Consider the following 19930-nt stretch of genomic DNA (forward strand, 5'->3'; position numbering starts at 1 on the left):
GTTTTTTTCTGAACAGAGTAACAGACCAAACAGGACGCCTGAAAGTTAAGTTGCCACCATACTAGACCGCACTATGCTAACACTAACAGGAGTCACAGTTCACTGGGAAAAACACTTCCAACAGTGGCCCTGCAAAGTTCTTTATGTTTTACTATTCAGTAAGAAAGGATATATTCCTCAAAGTGAAAAAATACTATAGGAGACATAAAATAATTCAAAATAATTAACACAGCATTAAGGTGATTTACAAACAAAACAAGTAAGGTCACACCTATACCTCTCAGAGCCTTTTTAGTCAACTGATAAAACCTTCAGTAGATTGCTTAAATTACATTGCTCAAAAAAGACCACATATAATATAAATTTTGTATGATATAAAAAATTATGTCAAGATTGCCTCAAAATCTATGGTCAAGTCTGAACTGCTCACCAACAAATTCCTATCTGCCAGCTTAAAATTCTACTGCTCAAAAAAGACCATATATAATAAAAATTTTATATAACATAAAAAAGAATATCAAGATTTCCTCAAAATCTATGGTCAAGTCCGAACTGTTCACCAACAAATTCCTATCTGCCAGAGCTCATGTCCTCAGATGCCAAACGCTACAATGCATTAAGAAATGCCAGAGAATTACGGCATTTAGGACGACCAGTCCTAAAGCAACAAGAATAAGGAAGATGCATGTGGAACACATCATCACTGCCTTTCAAACACCATGCTCAAAGTCTCCAATGAGGATGATCCATTTTCAGCCAAGAGCAGCATGCTCTATTAATTTGAACATGGTGGTAATTTCCATGAAAGTAAAAGGCTTGGATCATTTCCAAAGTGCAAAACAATGACGTATCTCAGGATGGCAAGCATGAAGAGGGAACTGCTGCCCCACCGCTAAGGGGTACCTCTGGCTGTGGCCTGGCGTGTGGTGCTCTCTGCACACTGCAGGTTCTTCAGCAGCTGCATGGACTTGCCGGCCATTATGATCTGCTTGAGGACGGGTTTCAGGAAGGACACCATGGTGTGCTGCCTGCTGGAGAGCCCTTGGTCACTGCCAGAACTGGCACTAGCATTATCACTCATCTTTTCTTCATTTTCTGTCTTTTCAGATACACTGTATAGTGTGTAGGTTGCATACCAGAAGTCTCTGTGATTCACTGGAACATTTTTGTTTCTACAAGGATTCAAAAGAATTTTAAATTTTAACCTTTCTTTCTTAAAAACAATATACCTGCTCTAACTTACACATGTTTTCCAGACATTCCAAAATACAGTAATATCAATTATTAGTAAAATGATGCAATCTTTAGATAAAATGGGACTTACCTGACTTCAGTTTAACATAGAAAAGTGGATTAATATTCTGTATGGCATTGGTAAAATCTAACAAGCAGAAAGTTTCCTGAATTGGAATTAAACAAAATTTGATTAATTTGGTTTTCTTTAAAGGTAGAATAAATTACTTATTTTGCCATCTCCTATGAAAGTAAACTCCAGACTTCGATATCTTTTTTTCCACATAGATTCCTAGCTGGACTGTTTTAACAATGAAACGAGGGTTACTCATCCCCCTCTAAGGAGAGCAAGAATCCTGATTTTACAGTAATCCTCGTGTGTAATAGAAGAACCAGGACATTATGAGAGACTGAAGATTCAGATAAAAGAACGGCCAGTTCATTTTATATAAGTACTGTGTAAACAGGGCTACTTTTCTGTAGCTCTAAGAAAGCTATTTTCCCTAATGAGTTATGGATAGCCATTAATTAAAACACATACCTCTACACAGTGCAGAACTTAAGACTGAGATAAGAGAGTGCAAACAGTTCTACATTGCAGCTTCTATGATTCTGTTCAGAAAAATTGATTAAGTAAAGGGGAATCATCACAAGTGGATTTCATGATGATTAAGATTTTCCTTAATTGTTTTATTAAATAATATACTAAAAAGGTTAAAAATAAGAATAGCTAACTAAGAGAAATAAATATATTAGAGGTATATTTGGTAATACTTTCACATCTTTTATCTCAGCATTAATTTATTCTCCTTGATTCCCACTAATGAAGCCATTTGACATCACCTAATTTACCACTTCATGGCAAATAGAAGGGGAAAAATTGAAAGCAGTGACAGGTTTTCTTTTCGTGGGCTCCAAAATCACTGTGGATGGTGATTGCAGTCATGAAATTAAAAGACGCTTGCTCCTTGGAAGAAAAGCTAGGGCAAAACTAGACAGTGTACTTAAAAGCAAAGACATCACTTTGCTGACAAAGGTCTTTCTAGTCAAAGCTACGGTTGTTCCAGTAGTCATGTACGGATGTGAGTGAGTGTTGGACCATAAAGAAGGCTGAGTGCCGAAGAATCGATGCTTTCGAACTGTGGTGCTGGAAAAGACTCTTGAGATCCCCCTGGACTGCAAGGAGATCAGACCAATAATCTTACAGGAAACCAACCCTAAATTTTCATGGGAAGGACTGATGCTGAAGCTGAAGCTCCAATACTCTGGTCACCTGATATGAAGAGCCAACTTATTGGAAAAGACCCTGATGCTGGGAAACATTGAAGGCAAAAGAAGAGGATGGCAGAGGATGAGATGGTTAGCTAGCATTACCGACTCAGGGGACATGAATTTGAGCCAAGTCTCGGAGATAGTGAAGGACAGGAAAGCCTGGCGTTCTGTAGTCTATGGGGCAAAGTCACGACTTAGTGACTGAACAACAATTCATTTCAAAGGACTCAGTGTGCCTTTCACCATACCAGCCATCCATAAACATACTATAATTCAAAAAATGCAATTTGCTAATACGGAAAGCTGTGAGTTGACATAAAACCTGGAAAAAAAATATTCTGGCTGCTGGTACCTTCTTCTATTTATATAAAAATGCAAGAGAACTTACTTATGGTGACAATACAGCTCTATTACTGGAACTGCCCCCCCCCCCATATCATCTGAAGCTAATGGAAATGTTGGGGAGAAGAGACAATGTCTGGTGCACCTCCCTCACCTCTGGATGATGAACTCCCTGGCAGAGTCGCAGAGGTGCCCATGCACGATCCACTCATCCACAGTCTGCAGGTAGGGCCGCACGGTCTCCACCCAGAGGGAGAACAGCAATGAGACCTGAGGAAATGCACATCCATTCTCAGAACTCCCTCGTCCTTGGATAAGATGAGGCTCAAGAATTTCTGAAGCATCTTTTAAGAAGTGATTCTTGTTTGGGTTTTTTTTTTGCCACACTGGCCACGTGGGATCTTAGTTCCCCAACTGGGGATCAAACCACGTCCCCTGCAGTGGAAGCACAGAGTCTTAACCACTGGATCACCAGGGAAATCCATCTATGTTTTTTGAAACAAAGTAAGAAATTAAAAATCCAAAATACATGCTATAAAATCCTTATGAAAAACCTCACCTAAATATGAGAAACCATACTGTCCGCAACAGTACTTTCTTAGTAGTGAAAGTTACACAGGCACAACAGTTCTAAACTGGACAATTCAAACTCTACCCAAATAGTGCTATTAGCAAAATGTCCATTAACAACAAGGAAGTGATTTCATTCTACTATAGTTATTAATAAAAAAGAAAAAGTACAGAGATGAAAGAAATCAACTTCCTTTTAATTGAAATGTACCAAAATGGTGAGGAAAAAAGGTTCACACCAACAAACTAGAAACACCTAAGTTATGTGCCTAAACAAACCTGCAGCTATCTACATCAAAGTCTCTAGTTAGATTTGCATTTTTAAATTACAGTAAAAAAATATACCATCTTAACCAAAGTGCACAGATTGGCAGTTTTAAGTATATTCACACTGATGTGAAAATAGACCTTTCTACTCTTTTGCATGTTGCAAAACTGAAACTATGTACCCATTACCTATCCCCTTTTCTCCTCTTCCCCAGCTCCTGGTAACAAACACTCTCATCCTCCTCTCTGTTTCTATGAATTTGGCTACTCTAGATACATCATATAATAAATCTGTATTTGTATTTAACAAAGGGTATGGTGAATATCTATATCAAAGTCATCTAGGTATTATTCCCATCTTGCTTTTATGTTTTGCTCTATTTTTGCCACATTCATCTGGTGAGCTTGGCAATTACAGCTGAAAAGCTAGTTTTATGCAGCCTCAAATTTAGAAGCTAATTTAAAAACTCACAACTGTCTGACACACCATTTTTACAAAGATCTACAACAGGCTATCCACCACTACTATGCAGAGCAGAGTGAGTCACACACAGTGGACTAGACAAGGGTCCCACCTACAGTTTGCTCAGAGGCTTCGCCAACATTGTCGTATTCAAGAATGGCTTTGTACAGGGTGTTGAGCAGATGAGATGCTCGGACAACATTTCGAGTGTCAGGTGGAACTTCTGCTACTCCAGTACTAAACACTTTGTGCAGAACTTTGAGTTGAGCTAGTCGAGGTGACAACTTGTCCACCACTATTGCAAGGGTTATTGTAGTATCTGCAAATATCAAGAAATCAAACTCCTTAGCAAGGAAAAACATCTGCATTCAAAATGTGATATAAATGTTAAGCCATTAATGGAAGTGCATGGAACACTGGAGGATGTTTTTTTTTTTTTTTAATTACTTTTGGCTGCACTGGGTCTTTGTTGCTGAATGCAACCTTTGTCTAGTTGCGCTAAACAGGGACTACTCTAGTTGTGGCTTCTCACTGGGTGTCTCCTCTTGTCGCAGAGGAACGGCTCTAGCGAGCACGAGCTTAGCTGCCCCATAGCATGTGGGATCTTCTCAGACCAGGGACTGAACCTGTGTACACTGCACTGGCAAGGAGACTCTTAACCATTGGACCATGAGGTGAGTCCAGGATGGTGGGTTTTAACCTCATGTTACAAGGAACTAATTTCCCCAAGAAAGAACTCCCTAAAAGCAGGAAAAGACAACTCAGCAGAAAAATAATGAAAGGAACTGACAATTCAGAAAAGGAAATTCAAGTGAGTCTTAAACATACTGAAAGATGTTCAACCTCACAAAAAAAAGACTGCAAAATAAAACTATACTGGGCAAATAAAACAGACTATAGTGGGCTACTGTTTCAATGAGGGGAGGCAGAAAAGGGTGAGTAATAAGGGCAGCAAGAGCGAGTTCCCTGGTCAGGAACAGCTCTGAATCCTAAATATGGAGGTGGTAATACAAATCTACACATGTGGTAAAATGCCAAAGAACTACTAGAGAAAGATTGACTTACCTCCTTGAAATACAAGCACTTGCAAAACTGGTGAAACCCATCTCAGGCCTGCAGACTAGTTATGGTATTGTATCAATGTCAATTTCCTAGTTTTGATTACTGTATTTTAAGTGTCAACACGAAGGATGCTGGGTGAAGTGAACATGGGACCTTGATGTACTATTTTTTACAACAGTTGCATATAAAAGTTAACGGAGAAAAACCTGCACTGGGCTACCATTTTCACCTAACACACTGGTGAAGATCCAAAAGTTTGAAAACACTGCTGACAAGACTGAACAAATGCACACTCATATATATTTCCAGTAAGGGTTTAAGTTATTTATCTATACCTCCACGGAGAACAATGTGACAATAACTACTAAAACCACATATGCCATCACATACCTTCTGACTTAGCAATTTCACTCTTAGAATTTGTGCTATAGGTAACTTGCTGTACATGTGTACAATCACTAATATGAAGTGGTTATCACCGAAGCTGGCAACAGGAAAAGATCAGACACAGCCCAAATGTCTGTGAAAAGGGTACTGGTCTATGATACATCCATACAACAAAATGCTCAGTTGGTGAAAAAAAAAAAAAAAAAAACCAGAATGAGGAGGCTCTTTAATTAAATACTTGTATGATTTAATTCTCAAAATTTAAATTAGAAAACAATTTGAAGATAGTAGTGACAAGACTGTGGATATGAATATGTATTGCTTTCATATGTCTAAGTTATACCTGGAAGGATGCTCAAGAAATGAATCAGTTGGTTGCCTCTGGATTGGGGAACCAGTGCAGGAGGAAAAATTTTTGCTGTAAATCTTTCTATACTGTTTGGATTTTTAGAGATATGAACAGCTTAAAAACACAAATTTAAAATAATTAAAAAAAAAAGTGTATTCAGGACAATTACTTATTTGCCATGCAAATTTCAAATCTTATATCAATTATTAAAGGAAGAATATTTAAATACCATTATTGATGATGCACTTCTCAATTTCTGCAAGTTCCTCTTTGAAATTAATGAAGTATTTGTATAAGGCCCACATGAAAGCCTGGTATGTTCTAAAAGGCGCTTCTGTTGACTTCTTAGGAACAGAACCATTTCCAGGTAACATGCTTTCAGAACTGTGCCCCATGACTTCATCAATGAATTCCTGGAGTCGAAACACAACCTGGCCATATGCCGCGATCTGCTCCAGTACTGACTGTAAACAGCTCTACAACAGAAGCAAACCACAGACTTACAGTCCGACTCCTCGGGGGTTCCAGTGAGAGCTCCCCTCCCCACAAGGTGTTCCCTTCTGACTGCCTGAGACAGTGTGCGCATCAACAGACACAGTGACACAGTGAATATCTAGCTTTACATTCAGAGGAAACAGCACAGGATTAAATTTTATATGATATACAACTGTGGCTTACACTGTTTCAAAACACACAAACAAAAGGTATATGTACTACAGGCAAAAAATTACAGCAGACAGCTTTCCCAACACGAAATGACAGAAAACACAAAACTAAACATGAACACCACAGACAATATTAAAGAATTCTCCAAGCACTCTAAAGACACAAACTTAATTTTGCCTTCTGAAACTTAAGTATATTTAGTAGTTAATTTCAATATTGCAAAATGTTATAAAATTACATTACTATGGCTTATATAAATCTTGATTACAACAAGCACAAATAACTTACATGTGTCAAATGAGTTACTATAATATTGTTCCTCACAGTTACTTTTCCATCAATCAACTGAAATATAAAGAGCTTTTTTACCCCTGAAAGTAACCTGAAATGAAATAAAAAGATGAATATAAGTCTAAAAAATATTCACTACAGTAATGTCTAGGGAATTTAAATAAAGATTCTGAAGAGAAAGGTGAGGGAGGGCAAAGAGGTAAGATAATTAGAAAATAAAAGACATCAATCTTTTTATCTGATTATTTTAAGACTCAACATATTCTAATTTCATCTTTAAAAAAGTCCAAAAAGTGTTGTTAAAGCATTTCCCCACATAGGTGATGGTCAAAACACATCTTCCCACTTTTGGGAACCAGAACCTGGGAATCTCACAGGTAGCAGCACTAGATGAGGCCTAAGGACCTGTTTTGGGTTCAGGTCCAAAGGCCTACTTTTAATACGCATGTGAAACACCCTCAAACACCCTTCTTTAAAAAACCCAAATTCTGCTTCTCATTAATAAAGTCTTTAGACTATGAATTAGGTTAAGGATCTTACCATAGGGTTTCCCGAATAACCTGTGTTTCAGTAACAAAAACTCTGTCATCTGGAACATATAACGGGTCACTGCTGTACAAATGTTGGTCCCTATTAGATAACAAACATCAAATGCCAATGAAAAGATGTCTCATGAAGTAAAGTCAGAAGTCTCAAAGAATATAAGTAATTTACTAGCAATTTAACAAGTACTCAATAAGCTAATAAATAACGCATGCTTTAAATTTCCTCCCATATTGATTTTCACAAGTCAACTGAAATATTCTCAGAGAAGCACTTTCAGAGTATTTCTGTTGTTTATTGCTGATTTAAGCAAATATTTTAAATTATGAATTGTTGTTTTGGGAAAAATTGTTAACTATTTTTACAGTAAGTGCATGAAAGCAGAAATCAAATAAATGGCCTAAAGTATATCAATCCATTCACTTTGAAAATAAACAAATCAAAGACAGACTATAGTTAAATAATAACTTCATTATGAAATTAAATAAAATAATTAATTAATTAAAAGCTAAATTTATCAATTTAAATGAAATTGACAAGAATTTCAAGAAAATTTGAGATCTGTTTTCCCCTCTCATTTGGCTGCCTTGGGACTAAACCCTTCTCTGCTGCAACCTTGGTGTTTCAGAATTTGGCTTGCTGCTCATTAGGCAAAGAGACCTAGACAGTAGAGGAAATGACCGCAGGGTAAGTGGCAAGTGTAAATTATAAAGAATAAGTGACTGAGGAGAGTGGCCAAGACAGCAGAGTAGGAACTTAAGCTTATAACATCCTCTCCTAAGCACACCAAAATGACACCTTACTGCAGAAAGAAAACCTGATGAAAAACACTGGAACATACCAGAAAATATTAAAGAAGGAACCACAAAACAGGTAGGAGAGGTAGACTTGCAATATGATCAAATCCATTTAACCCCCAGGTAGGTGACCCACAAACTGGAGAATTATTACAGAGGTCCTCCCACATGTGAGCCTTTGCTGGATGCCTGGCACCAGAAAGAGGACAACATTTAGCTTCAAAGGCTAGTGGGGCATGACTGCAGGATCTCCGTAGCCTTGAGGGAAATACAGACTTATTCTTAAAGACACACACAAAATCTCAAGCAGACCAAGACTGAGGACAAAAGCAGCAATATGATAGGAACCTGGGCCAGACCTTGCTGGTCTTGGAGGGTCTCCTGGGGAGGCGGGAGATGGTTGGTGGCTCACACTGGGGACAGACACTGGTGGTGGATATATCAGGGAATGTTCACCTGCATAAGCTCTCGTGGAGGCTGACATTTTGGCACAAGGACCTGGCCCTAGCCAACAGTCTATAGACTCCAGGGAGTGCAGGGACACCTCAAGCAAAGTAACAAACTGGGCAGGGATACAGCCTCACCCACCAGGAGGCAGGCTACCCAAAGACTTCTACTTCCTGAGCCCAAACCATTTCTAGACATGCCCTAGGATATGACCCTGCCAACAAGAGGGACAAGACCCAGTTCTACCCACCAGGGGGCAGGCACCAGCCCCTCCTGCAGGAAGCCTGCACAAGCCTCTAGACCAGCCTTACCCACCAGGGGACAGACATCACAAGCAAGAAAATCACAGTCCTGCAGCCTGTACACTGAGTCCACAAATGCAAGCCAGACAATACCCTGGGACCAGCTAGCCCCGGCCCTTGTATGCTAAGAGGGGAGTGCACTGTTGGGGCACACAGGACATTTCTTATAGAAGGTCACTTCTACAAGGTTTAAAAATGTAACTAACCTACCATGTTCATAAAAATATAAATAGCAATTTAAACAAAATGAGGTGATAGAGGGACTATGTTTCAGATGAAGGAATAAGATAAAACCCCATAACAGTAAGTGACATAGAGATATAGAATTCATCCAAGAAAGAGTTAAAAGTAATGATTGTAAAGATGATCAGAGGATGTGAAAGGAGAATGGACGTACAGAGAAAGAAATTAGAAGTTTTTAGGAAAAAAGTGAGACAATATAAGGAACAACCAAACAGAATTGAGAAATACAGTAACTGAAAATTACACTAGAAGGAATGAACAGTAGACCAAATGAGGCAGAAAAACAGATAAGTGAGCTGGAAGACAGAGTAGTGGAAATCACTGCTGCTGGACAGAAAAAAGAATAAAATGATAGGAGATCAGTTTTTAAGAGACCTTTGGGCCAACACCAAGTGTGCTAATATTTACAGGATAGAGGCCCCGAAATGAGATGAGAGTAAAGGGCTTGAAAAAAAAAATTTGAAGAGGTAATAGCTGAAAACTTTCCTACTTGGGAAAGGAAATAGTCACCCAAGTCCAAGAAGCACAGAGTTTCATACGGGATTAACTCACAGAGGAACACACCAAGACATACTGTAATCAAAGTGACAAAAACTTATAGAGTAAGAAAAGGAACAACGGAAAAGCAACAATAACATACAGGGAACTCCTATAATGCTATCAGCTTATTTTTCAGCAGAAAATCTGCAAGGCAGAAGGGAAGAGAATACAAATGCACGGTATCTAAAATGCATTTGAAATGAACAGATCAGCAATTTAAAACAAGCATGTATGTATACAGACTGCTATACAAAAACCTCATAGTAACTGCAAAACAAAAATCTATAATAGGCATACACAAAAGAAGGAAAAAGATATCCACACATAACATTAAAGATAGTCATCAAATCATAAGAGAACAAAAGAAAGGGGTGGGGGGGGGGGAAAGACCTACAGAAAGAAATCCAAAACAGTTAATAAACTGGCAATAGAAACATACATATTGATAATTACCTTAAATGTAAGCAGACTAAATGCTCCAGCCAAAAAACACAGTCTGGATGAACAGGTACAAAAACAGGACCTATATACATTCTGCCTACAAGAGACTCACTTCAGATATAGAGACACACATTAAAAGTGATGGGATGCAAAAATGTATTCCATGAAAATGGAAATCAACAGAAAGCTGATGTAGCATCACTTATGTGAAACAAAACAGACTTTAAAATAAAGAGTTACAAGAGACAAAGGACATTACACAACGACCAAAAGATCTATCCAATAAGATATAATGGCTGCGTAAACATATATGCAGCCAACATAAAAGTACCTGAATGTACAACTAAAATGTTAACAAATCTAAAAGGAGAATTGATAGTAACCCAATAATAATGGGAGACATTAATACCCACTTATATTAATGGACAGAGCATCATGACAGAAAATAAACAGGGAAACATGCGCCTTAAGTTACACATTACAGTAGATCACCTTACTGATATTTATAGAACATTCCATTTGAAAGCAGTAGAACACACATTCTTTTCAACTGCACATGGAACATTCTCCAGGACAGATCACATGCTGGGCCACAAAGCAAGACTCGGTAAATTAAGCAGAAATCATATCAAGCATCTTTTTCAACCACAATGCTACGAGACTAGCGATCAACAATGAGAAAAAAAAAAGCGGCAAAAAAAAAAAAAAAGTGGGTCATGGGTCGCTGATGAAATCAATGAGGAAATAAAAAAATACCTGGAGACAAATGAAAACACAAACATATTAATCCAAAGTCTATTTACTGGACATTTCAGTTCGAAGACAAAAGTTTACAGTGATGCAAACCTAACTCAGGAAGAAAGAAAAATCTCCAACAATCTAACCTTGCACCTAAAGGAACTAGAAAAAGACGAGCAAATAAAACACAAAATTAGTATAAGGAAAGAAACCATAAAGTAAATGTTAACAGATCTAAAAGAAGATATTGACAGTAACACAATAATGATGGGAGACTTTTAATAAATGAAATAGAGACAAAGAAATAAAGAAGACCAATGAAACTAAGAGCTGGTTCCTTGAAAAGAAAACAAGTTTGACAAACCTCTATTTAATCAGACTCAGTGGGGGAAACACACACACACACACACACACACACACACACACACACAACCAAAACAAAACAGAGAGAAGGCCCAAATCAATAAAGTCAGAAATGAAAAGGGAGAAGTTAAAACTGACACCACAGACATATGAAGGGTAACGAGACAATACTATGAGCAACTACATGCGAACAAAATGAACAACCCAGCAGGAATGGACAAGTTCCCGGGAATGTACAATCTCCCAAGACTGAATCACAAAGAAATAGAAAGCATGAACAAACAAACATCCAGTAATTAAGTTGGATCAGTACTCAGAAAAAGTCCCAACAAACAAAAGACCAGGACCAGATGGCTTCACAGGTGCACTCTACCAAACATTTAGAGAAGAGTTAACATCTATCCTTCTGAAACTATGCCAACAAAATTGCAGAGGAAGCAACACTTTTGACCTCACTCTATGAAGCCACCATCACCCTGATATGACAAAGATATCCCACAAAAAAAGAAAATTACAGGCCATCACGTGATGAATGCAGATTATTAATACAAAAGTCCTCAACAAAATATTAGCAAACTGACTTGAACAATGCATTTAGAGGATCAAATATCATGATTAAGTAGTATTTATTCCAGGGATACAAGAGATTTCTCAGTATCTGCAGATCAGTCAATGTGATACACCACATTAACAAACAAAATAAAGACCATATGATCATCTCAATTGATGAAGAAAAAATCTTTGATAAAATTCAACATCAAAATATGATAAAAACTCTTCAGAAAGTGGGCATAAAAGGAGCACACCTTAATATAATAAAAGTCATATTATGAACAAACCCACAGTTAACATTATACTCAGAGGTGAAAAATTAAAAGCATTCCTCTAGGATCAGGAAAAAGACAAGGATGTTCACTCTTGCCACTTTTATTCAACATAGTTTTGGAAGTCCTAGCTATGCCATTCAGAGAAGAAAAAAATAAAAGGAATCAAAATTGGAAAAGAAGTAAAACTGTCACTGTTTGTAGACGACATGATGCAATACATAGAAAATCTAAAAGATGCCACCAGAAAACTACTACAGCTTATCAATAAATTCAGTAAAGTTGCTGAATACAAAATTAATATACAGAAATATGTTCCATTTCTATACACTAGCAACAAAATGTCAGAAAGAGAAAGCAAGGCAACAATCCCATTTACCACTGCATCAAATGACTAAAATATTTAGGAATAAACCCAGTTAAGGAGGCAAAAGACCTGTACTCTGAAACTGTAAAGATGTTGATGAAAGAAATTTAAAACAACTCAAACAGCTGGAAAGATATACAGTGTTCTTGAATTGGAAGAATCAATATTGTTAACATGACCATAGTACCCAAGGCAATCTACAGGTTCTATGCAATCCCTATCAAATCACCTATGGCATTTTTCACAGAACAAAAGTCTTAAAATTTGTATGGAAACACAAAAGACCCAAAATAGTCAAAACAATCTTGAGAAAGAAAAATGGAGCTGGAGGACTTCAGACTATACCACAAAGGTACAGTAATCAAAACAGCATGGTACTAACATAAAAATTTACATACAGGTCAACGAAACCACACACTACGGTCAATTAATCTACAACAAAGGAGATAAGAATAAACAATGCAGAAAAAACAGTCTCTTCAATAAGTGGTGCTTGGAAAACTGGATAGCTGATGTAAAAGAATGAAATCAGAACATTCTCTAACACCATATACACAAATAAACTTAAAATGGATTAAAGACCTAAGTATAAGAGATGATATCATAAACTCATAGAAGACAACATATTGAAATATTCTCAGACAAAAATCTCAGTAATATTTTGTTGTATCTGTCTCCTAGAGTAATGAAAATAAAAACAAACACCAATAAATGATACATAATTAAATTTAAAACCTTTTGCACAGCAAAGGAAACCATAAACAAAACAAAACGGTAACTGAGCAACTGGGAAGAAACATTTGCAAATAAAGCAACTGATTAGGGATTGATTTCCAAAGTCTATAATCAGCTCCTATACCTTAGTATTAAAAAACAAACAAACCATCAAAAAATGGGCAGAAAACCTAAACAGACATTTCTCCAAAGAAGATACACAGATGGGCAACAGACATATGAAAAGATGCCCAATACTGCTAATTATTAGAGAAATGCAAAACAAAACTACAATGAGGCATCAGATCATACCACTTAGAATGGCGATCATTAAAAAGTCTACAAATAATAAATGTTGGAAAGGGTGCCGAGAAAAAGGAACCCTCTTCCACCGGTGGTGGGAATACAAACTGCTGCAGCCACTAAAGAGAACTGTATAGAGGTTCCTTATAAATTAACAACAGAGTTACCATATAATCCTGTATTCCACTCCTGGGCATATATCCATAGAAAACTCTAATTTGAAAAGATACATGTACTCAAATGTTCATAGCAGTACTATTTACAGTAGTACAAGACATGGAATAGTCCAAGACATGGAATCAACCTACAGGTCCATTGACAAATGAATGGATAGAGAAGTGGTACACATACACACTAATTGGAATATCATTCAACCATAAAGACCACCATCTGCAGCAGCGTGGACAGACCCAGAGGCCATCATACTAAGCGAAGGAAGCAAAAAGGCCAAATGCAAATATCATATGATATCACTTATATGTGGAATCTAAAAAAAAAAGATGCAAATGAATTTATTTACAAAAGAGAAATGTACTCATAAGCATAGAAAACAAACTTATAGTAACCAAAGGGGATAACAGGGGTGCAGGTGGAGATAAATCAGGAATTTGGGGTTAACATATATACTGCTATATATAAAACAGGTAAACAAGGACCTACTGCATAGGACAACAAACTATATTCAACATCTTGTAATAACTCAGTGGAAAAGACTCTGAAAAAAATATATACACATACACATGTAATGTATGTATGCATAACTGTATACCTGAAACTAATACAACACTGTAAATTAAGTATACTTCAATTTTTAAAAAGTTTAAGGAACTACTTGATTTAAATCACAACTCAAAACCAAATATTAAAACATCAAAGTTTCTTCTATCAACACATGAAATGAAAACTAGCTTCTTACCAGACAGTAGCTAGATTGGAATGCAAATGTAAACTATGAGGAAATCTTGAGGACCTGACTGTCCAGTACTGATGAACTACATGCTGTTCCAACCAGCTTCGGGCATCTGGCTCATCTAGTGGAAAGAAATTTAGTTACATTTAAGTTATAAGAGTTAAGAATACTTGATCAACTTTGCTATGATACCTAGACTTAGGATTCCATTCAAATATTCAATTGAAAAAAGCTCTTTAAAATAACAGCTATCTGACAACATCTATATATATATATATATAAAAAAAAATATATATATATATATATAAAATCAGTTAAAACTATAAAGAGACATATATACAAAATTTAATTAATGTCATTGCTACAAATTAAAAAAGTTACTCAATCTTAAAATGATCCCATGAATAAAAAAACACAGACAGTATATTTGAATAGTTTAATAACCATGAAAGACATTGAAATGGTAACTAAAGATGTTTCCAAGCACCCCCAAAGCCTTAGGACTAGTACTAAGCTTTGAAGGATTAGCCAACTTATACAGATTGGTGCAGAAAACAGAAAAAGGGAAAGCTACCTAACATTATGAGGCTAATATAACCTTGCTTCTAAAACCAAATGAAGACATAATATGAAAAAGTAATTCATCAAAGAATAAAGATTAAAAATTTCCAGTTTAAAAAAGCTAATAACCCAATCCCACGATGTAGTCAAAAGAAGTTTAGCTCAGGAATACAATTACGATTCACTATCAAAAAAATCTATCAGTAAAGTGGTAGAGCAAAATAGATGAATTATAGAATTACCTCACAGATAAAGAATAGCATTTGATAAAGTTTAATATTTATTTATGATTAAAAATTCCCAGAAAAACAGGAATAAAAGTCTTAATTTTGCAAAGGCCACATATCCAGAACCTACACCAAAACCATCACACTTAACTAAGGAATTTCATGGGCAACCTTCTTGGGATAAAAACCACTCCAGGAAATCCACACCCATTGCTACTGCTTCCTCTGCAGACTAGAGGGTTGGCCAAAAAGAGACATGGTTAACATTTCATTAATAAGATATAAGAACTGGTAGTGGATAAAACTGTCGATATTTGCAAAGAAGACTGATCATGTATTCAAAAAACCCAATATTTTGGGAATTAACAACATATAAGTAATACAAGAGTTCAGTAAGAATGCTGGGAAAAAAACCAATTTACAAAAACCAAGTGTCCCCCTACATCAGCAATAAATAAAACAAAAAATGACACTATTAATCATAACAACTATTAACACACATAGAAGTCAACAAACACTCAAGATCTTAACAAAGAAAATTACTAAAATATAGTAAGACATAAAAGAATTAGAATAAATATACATATTTCCACAGAGAAGATGTCAAATCTCCCCAAGCTAAATCTATAAATTCAATGCAATCCCAATAAAAATTCCAGGTAGATTTTTTTTTTTCCAGCTGGATTTCTAAAAAGGAACTTACCAAACTGCTCCCAAAATGTCTAGAGAAGAGTAAAAACCTACAAATAGCTACGCCAATTTTGAAAAAGAGTAAAGGAGGTGAAGGGAAAACTTGCCTTCTGTGGGTTGAAACACATTACATAGACATATAAACAGTCTGTGCTTCCATAACTCACACTCAGGACAGAGAACTGAATATTCAGAAATAAGTGTATCAATATACAAAAATTTTAGAACCACAAAGCAATGTGGAAAGAACTGACTGTTCACTAGACACTGCTGGGAAATTTGCTCCTGACATTGGAGAAAAATAAGCTGTTCTTCACTTCATATATAAGAGAAGATCTGGTGGTCACTGAAGAGCTACACAAAAGCTATAAAAGAGCAAAGAGAAGGAAAATACAGGGGAATGTTTTCATAAAGAAAAATACCAAGGTCCAAATTCATATCATGAAAAATTTACAGATTTAAGTACAATAAAATACTTTTAAAAATCAGATTCTGTTTGAAGGATACCATGAAAATGTTAACAGGTGACCAAGGGATGTATAAAACCTTGGAATTACTATCTACATATACCAAGAACTCCGACTGGTGGGGATGGGCAGAAAGGACCTGAAACTCCAAAGAAAAGCCAGGAAAGGACATCAGTGGACACATCATATAAGGGGCAAGCCTGAGGGAGCCAAGGGATCCGAAGAACTTATCCTGAGTAGTCAGACAAACACAGATGAAAATAGCAAACCAAATCAAAGTGGGTGCTCTCATCAGTAGGGATGAGACTGTGGGCCATGTCCACAAAATGGGCATGGCACCAGGGAGACGGGGAGAAGGCAGCTCAGGCCTATCAACAAGAGAAGCAGTAACACAAGCGTGGTGTTGCAAACTGCAGTATCCTATGTAGCCATTAGAGCAACAGAAAACATGTTCATAGAGCAACATGGACAGATTAAAACAGTTAAATGGAAAGAGCCAAAAGAACAGAGGTTACACACAGCATAGTATCAGCATGTAATTTTAAAATAAAATACAACCAATTGACACAATGTACTTTACAAGACCTCAATGTGCTTGAGAACAGATATCAAATACATTAGAAGAGCCTGTCACTGGGCTGGCAGAGAAAGTGGAGTGAGAATCAGAAAGAGCAGATGAGCAGCAATAAGCTAAACCAAAAGGCCCTGCACAGGCTGCTGTTCATGACATTGAGCTGATTAATCCACATTCTGCCCTAAAGGTCCAACTCAATAATGAAAAGAAAGGGAAGAGAAAGAAACCAGAAAATTGTTAGCACGCTAAGTCAGTTTTAACTACTTCATGTGCATTTGGCAAGGTTCAGGCACAATGACCAGGGCCAGGTCAGAAAGCCCAGCTTCTGGAGTCAGCTTCACAGCTGTGCACATGATGAAACCACTGTAACCACATCTTTGCTTTTTATCTATAGAATGAGAAGTAGGGTTAGATGTTCTAATCTCTAAGGTTGTTTCTCGCTCTTTCTAGATTCTACCAAATCATACTTTTTCACTAAAAACAGAAAAAGCATTAAAATTTAAAATTAAATTGTGTAAGATATTTTTCTTTTATTTAATCACTAACTTTTGAAGCTTCTGATGAAGGTGAAAAGAGAGTGAAAAAGCTGGCTTAAAACTCAACGTTCAAAAAACTAGGTATCATGGCGTCTGTCCCCATCACTTCATGGCAAATAGGTGGGGAAACAATGGAAACAGTGACAGACTTTATTTTCTTGGGTTCCAAAACCACTGCTGGAGGGTGACTGCAGCCATGAAATTAAAAGATGCTTGCTCCTTGGAGGAAAAGCTATGACCAACCTAGACAGCGTATTAAAAAGCAGAGACATCAATCTGTCTAGTTAAAGCTATGGTTTTTCCAATAGTCATGTATGGATGTGAGAGTTGGACCATAAAGAAGGCTGAGAGCTGAAGAACTGATGCTTTCAAACTGTAGTCCTAGAGAAGACTCTTGAGAGTCCCTTGGACTGCAAGGTGATCAGACCAGTCAATCACAAAGGAAATCAATCCTGAAAATTCATCAGAAGGATTGATGCTGAAGCTGAAGCTCCAATATTCTGGCTACCTGATGCAAAGAGCCAACTCATTGGAAAAGACCCTGATGTTGGGAAAGACTGTAGGCAGGAGAAGAAGGGGATGATAGAGAATGAGATGGTTGGATGGCATCACTGACTCAATGGATAATGAGTTTGAGCAAACTTCGGGAGACAGTGAAGGACAGGGAAGCCTGGTATGCTGCAGTCCATGGAGTCACAAAGAGTTGGACATAACTGAGCAACTGAATAACAACTTTAGCAAAGCCAATCTTTCTTCAGTATAAATATAAACAAACCATTTAAGACTAACAAAGTTCTCAGACCTATTAAAAAAGACCAAAATTGCACTGTAAATGCCTTTTCAACATTAATTCTATAGAGTTATAATACTTATAATGCATTACAGAAGATCTGCCAATGGTTTAAAAAGGTTTGTTTTATTAGGAAGGCAGAGCTTACCAATGTTATAAATCACATGGGACTGATTCTCAAAGCTTGCCTTTCCTCTTAGAGAATTCTATCAGAGAGATGCCAGCATTCGAGAACACACAGTACCTTTCCAGATGACTCGAGGCCCCAGTTTTCTGTTTTGATCTTGTTCTTCTAACGGTGTCCTGTCCACCTGAATCCCAGAGTCCTCTCTGCTTAAGGACTGTTGATCATTTTCATCGTCACTTTCTTCAGACCAATTCTGATTAAAAGAAGGAAATATACCTCAACCTTAGAGCACCTAACAAATGGACCTATTTAGATTAAAAGATTATGAAAATTTCAGAAGAAAAGCAAAAACTATATCAAATGAAACTTTCTACATGTTGAAAGTTACTATTACAGGATGAAATTATTTCTGGTGGCAAAAATCCCTAGATTTATAGCTCCTTAAGGGATATATATATTCATTCTGATCAACTTTCTAGTACCAGTATTTTGGTGCAAAATCTTAACAAAAATTCCATAATAAACTATTCTAATTTAGTGAAGAGTGTTCCTATTTTAGATAAGATGGGCAGAAGGACCCATAAAAATAGTCTAAAAAACCTGGGGTGTATTTACATAGCAAAATGACTGCCACTCACCGGTGTGTGTACATCTGGGCCAAGGTCAATTTCTTCACCTTCCATCAAGTATTTTCCCCAGTCAAAATCATCCTTCTTTTCTAAAATATAACAGAAGAATCTCATCAGTTTTATCGGGAATATATGGGAAATATCAGAAATATATGGGAAACATCAGAAATATATGGGAAAGAAACCCCAAATTATAGTAAAAAGTTTAGCAAAACTCAAAATAAAACACACTTGAGAAATGAAAGTTCAAAAATACTGAAACACTCAATAAATTGACATTCTAATATATTTAAAATTTTAATTTTTTATCTTCAGTTCTGATTTTTCTCTTTACATAATTGAAAGTAGCTTAACTTAAAAGTCATAATTTATATTTTATATGAAAATTTACAATTACAATTGCATTTCAAGACAATAGAAATATTTATTTCACACATTTATTTACAACTTTTTATAAACTCTCAATGTCTAGTAATTATATCATAAAACCAATTTCTCTCTTATTTGGTAACATACCCATTTCTTTATCTCTTGGTGTTTCCACATAATTGCTGTTCGAAGGAGAATCAGACAGAGACAGAAGAAGTGATAGTATGGAATAATGTACATCTGTCTTTAAAACAAGAAATGAAAAATATGAATCACTGAGGTTGGTAAGAGCTTTCTAAACTAGTTTGAGTAAACAAAACTTCACCCCGGGACTTCCCTGGACATCCAGTAGTTAAGACTTGGAACTTCCACTGCCAGGGGAACGGGTTTGATCCCTGGGTGAGGAACTAAGATCCTGTATGCCAATTTGGTGTAGGCCCCTCCCTCAAAAAAAAAACCAGATTACCTCACAATAATTATGTCCCCAATTTTTTTTTGTGTGCTTCAAGAAAACAATCATACCTAA

At 36.6% G+C, this 19930-nt stretch overlaps 1 protein-coding gene across 4 annotated transcripts in view; it reads right to left on the reverse strand.

Annotated features, from left to right (window-relative positions):
* TUBGCP5 (tubulin gamma complex component 5) overlaps positions 1-19930 on the reverse strand; it is a 72114-nt gene that overhangs the window by 30958 nt on the left and 21226 nt on the right. For 2 of the 4 annotated variants that reach the window (XM_061135483.1, XM_061135481.1), the window contains exons 4-13: positions 19552-19648; positions 19045-19124; positions 18524-18659; positions 14441-14555; positions 7443-7532; positions 6900-6993; positions 6175-6421; positions 4264-4466; positions 3002-3117; positions 904-1172 (exon numbers count right to left, since the gene is read on the reverse strand). In XM_061135483.1, the coding sequence (XP_060991466.1) occupies positions 904-1172; positions 3002-3117; positions 4264-4466; positions 6175-6421; positions 6900-6993; positions 7443-7532; positions 14441-14555; positions 18524-18659; positions 19045-19124; positions 19552-19648 (1447 nt within the window). The remainder of the gene's footprint in view (positions 1-903; positions 1173-3001; positions 3118-4263; positions 4467-6174; positions 6422-6899; positions 6994-7442; positions 7533-14440; positions 14556-18523; positions 18660-19044; positions 19125-19551; positions 19649-19930) is intronic. The other 2 variants (XM_061135482.1, XM_061135484.1) reach the window with 2 other exon arrangements.

The sequence above is a fragment of the Dama dama genome, chromosome 33 (assembly GCF_033118175.1).
Source record: "Dama dama isolate Ldn47 chromosome 33, ASM3311817v1, whole genome shotgun sequence".
Lineage (NCBI taxonomy): Eukaryota > Metazoa > Chordata > Mammalia > Artiodactyla > Cervidae > Dama > Dama dama.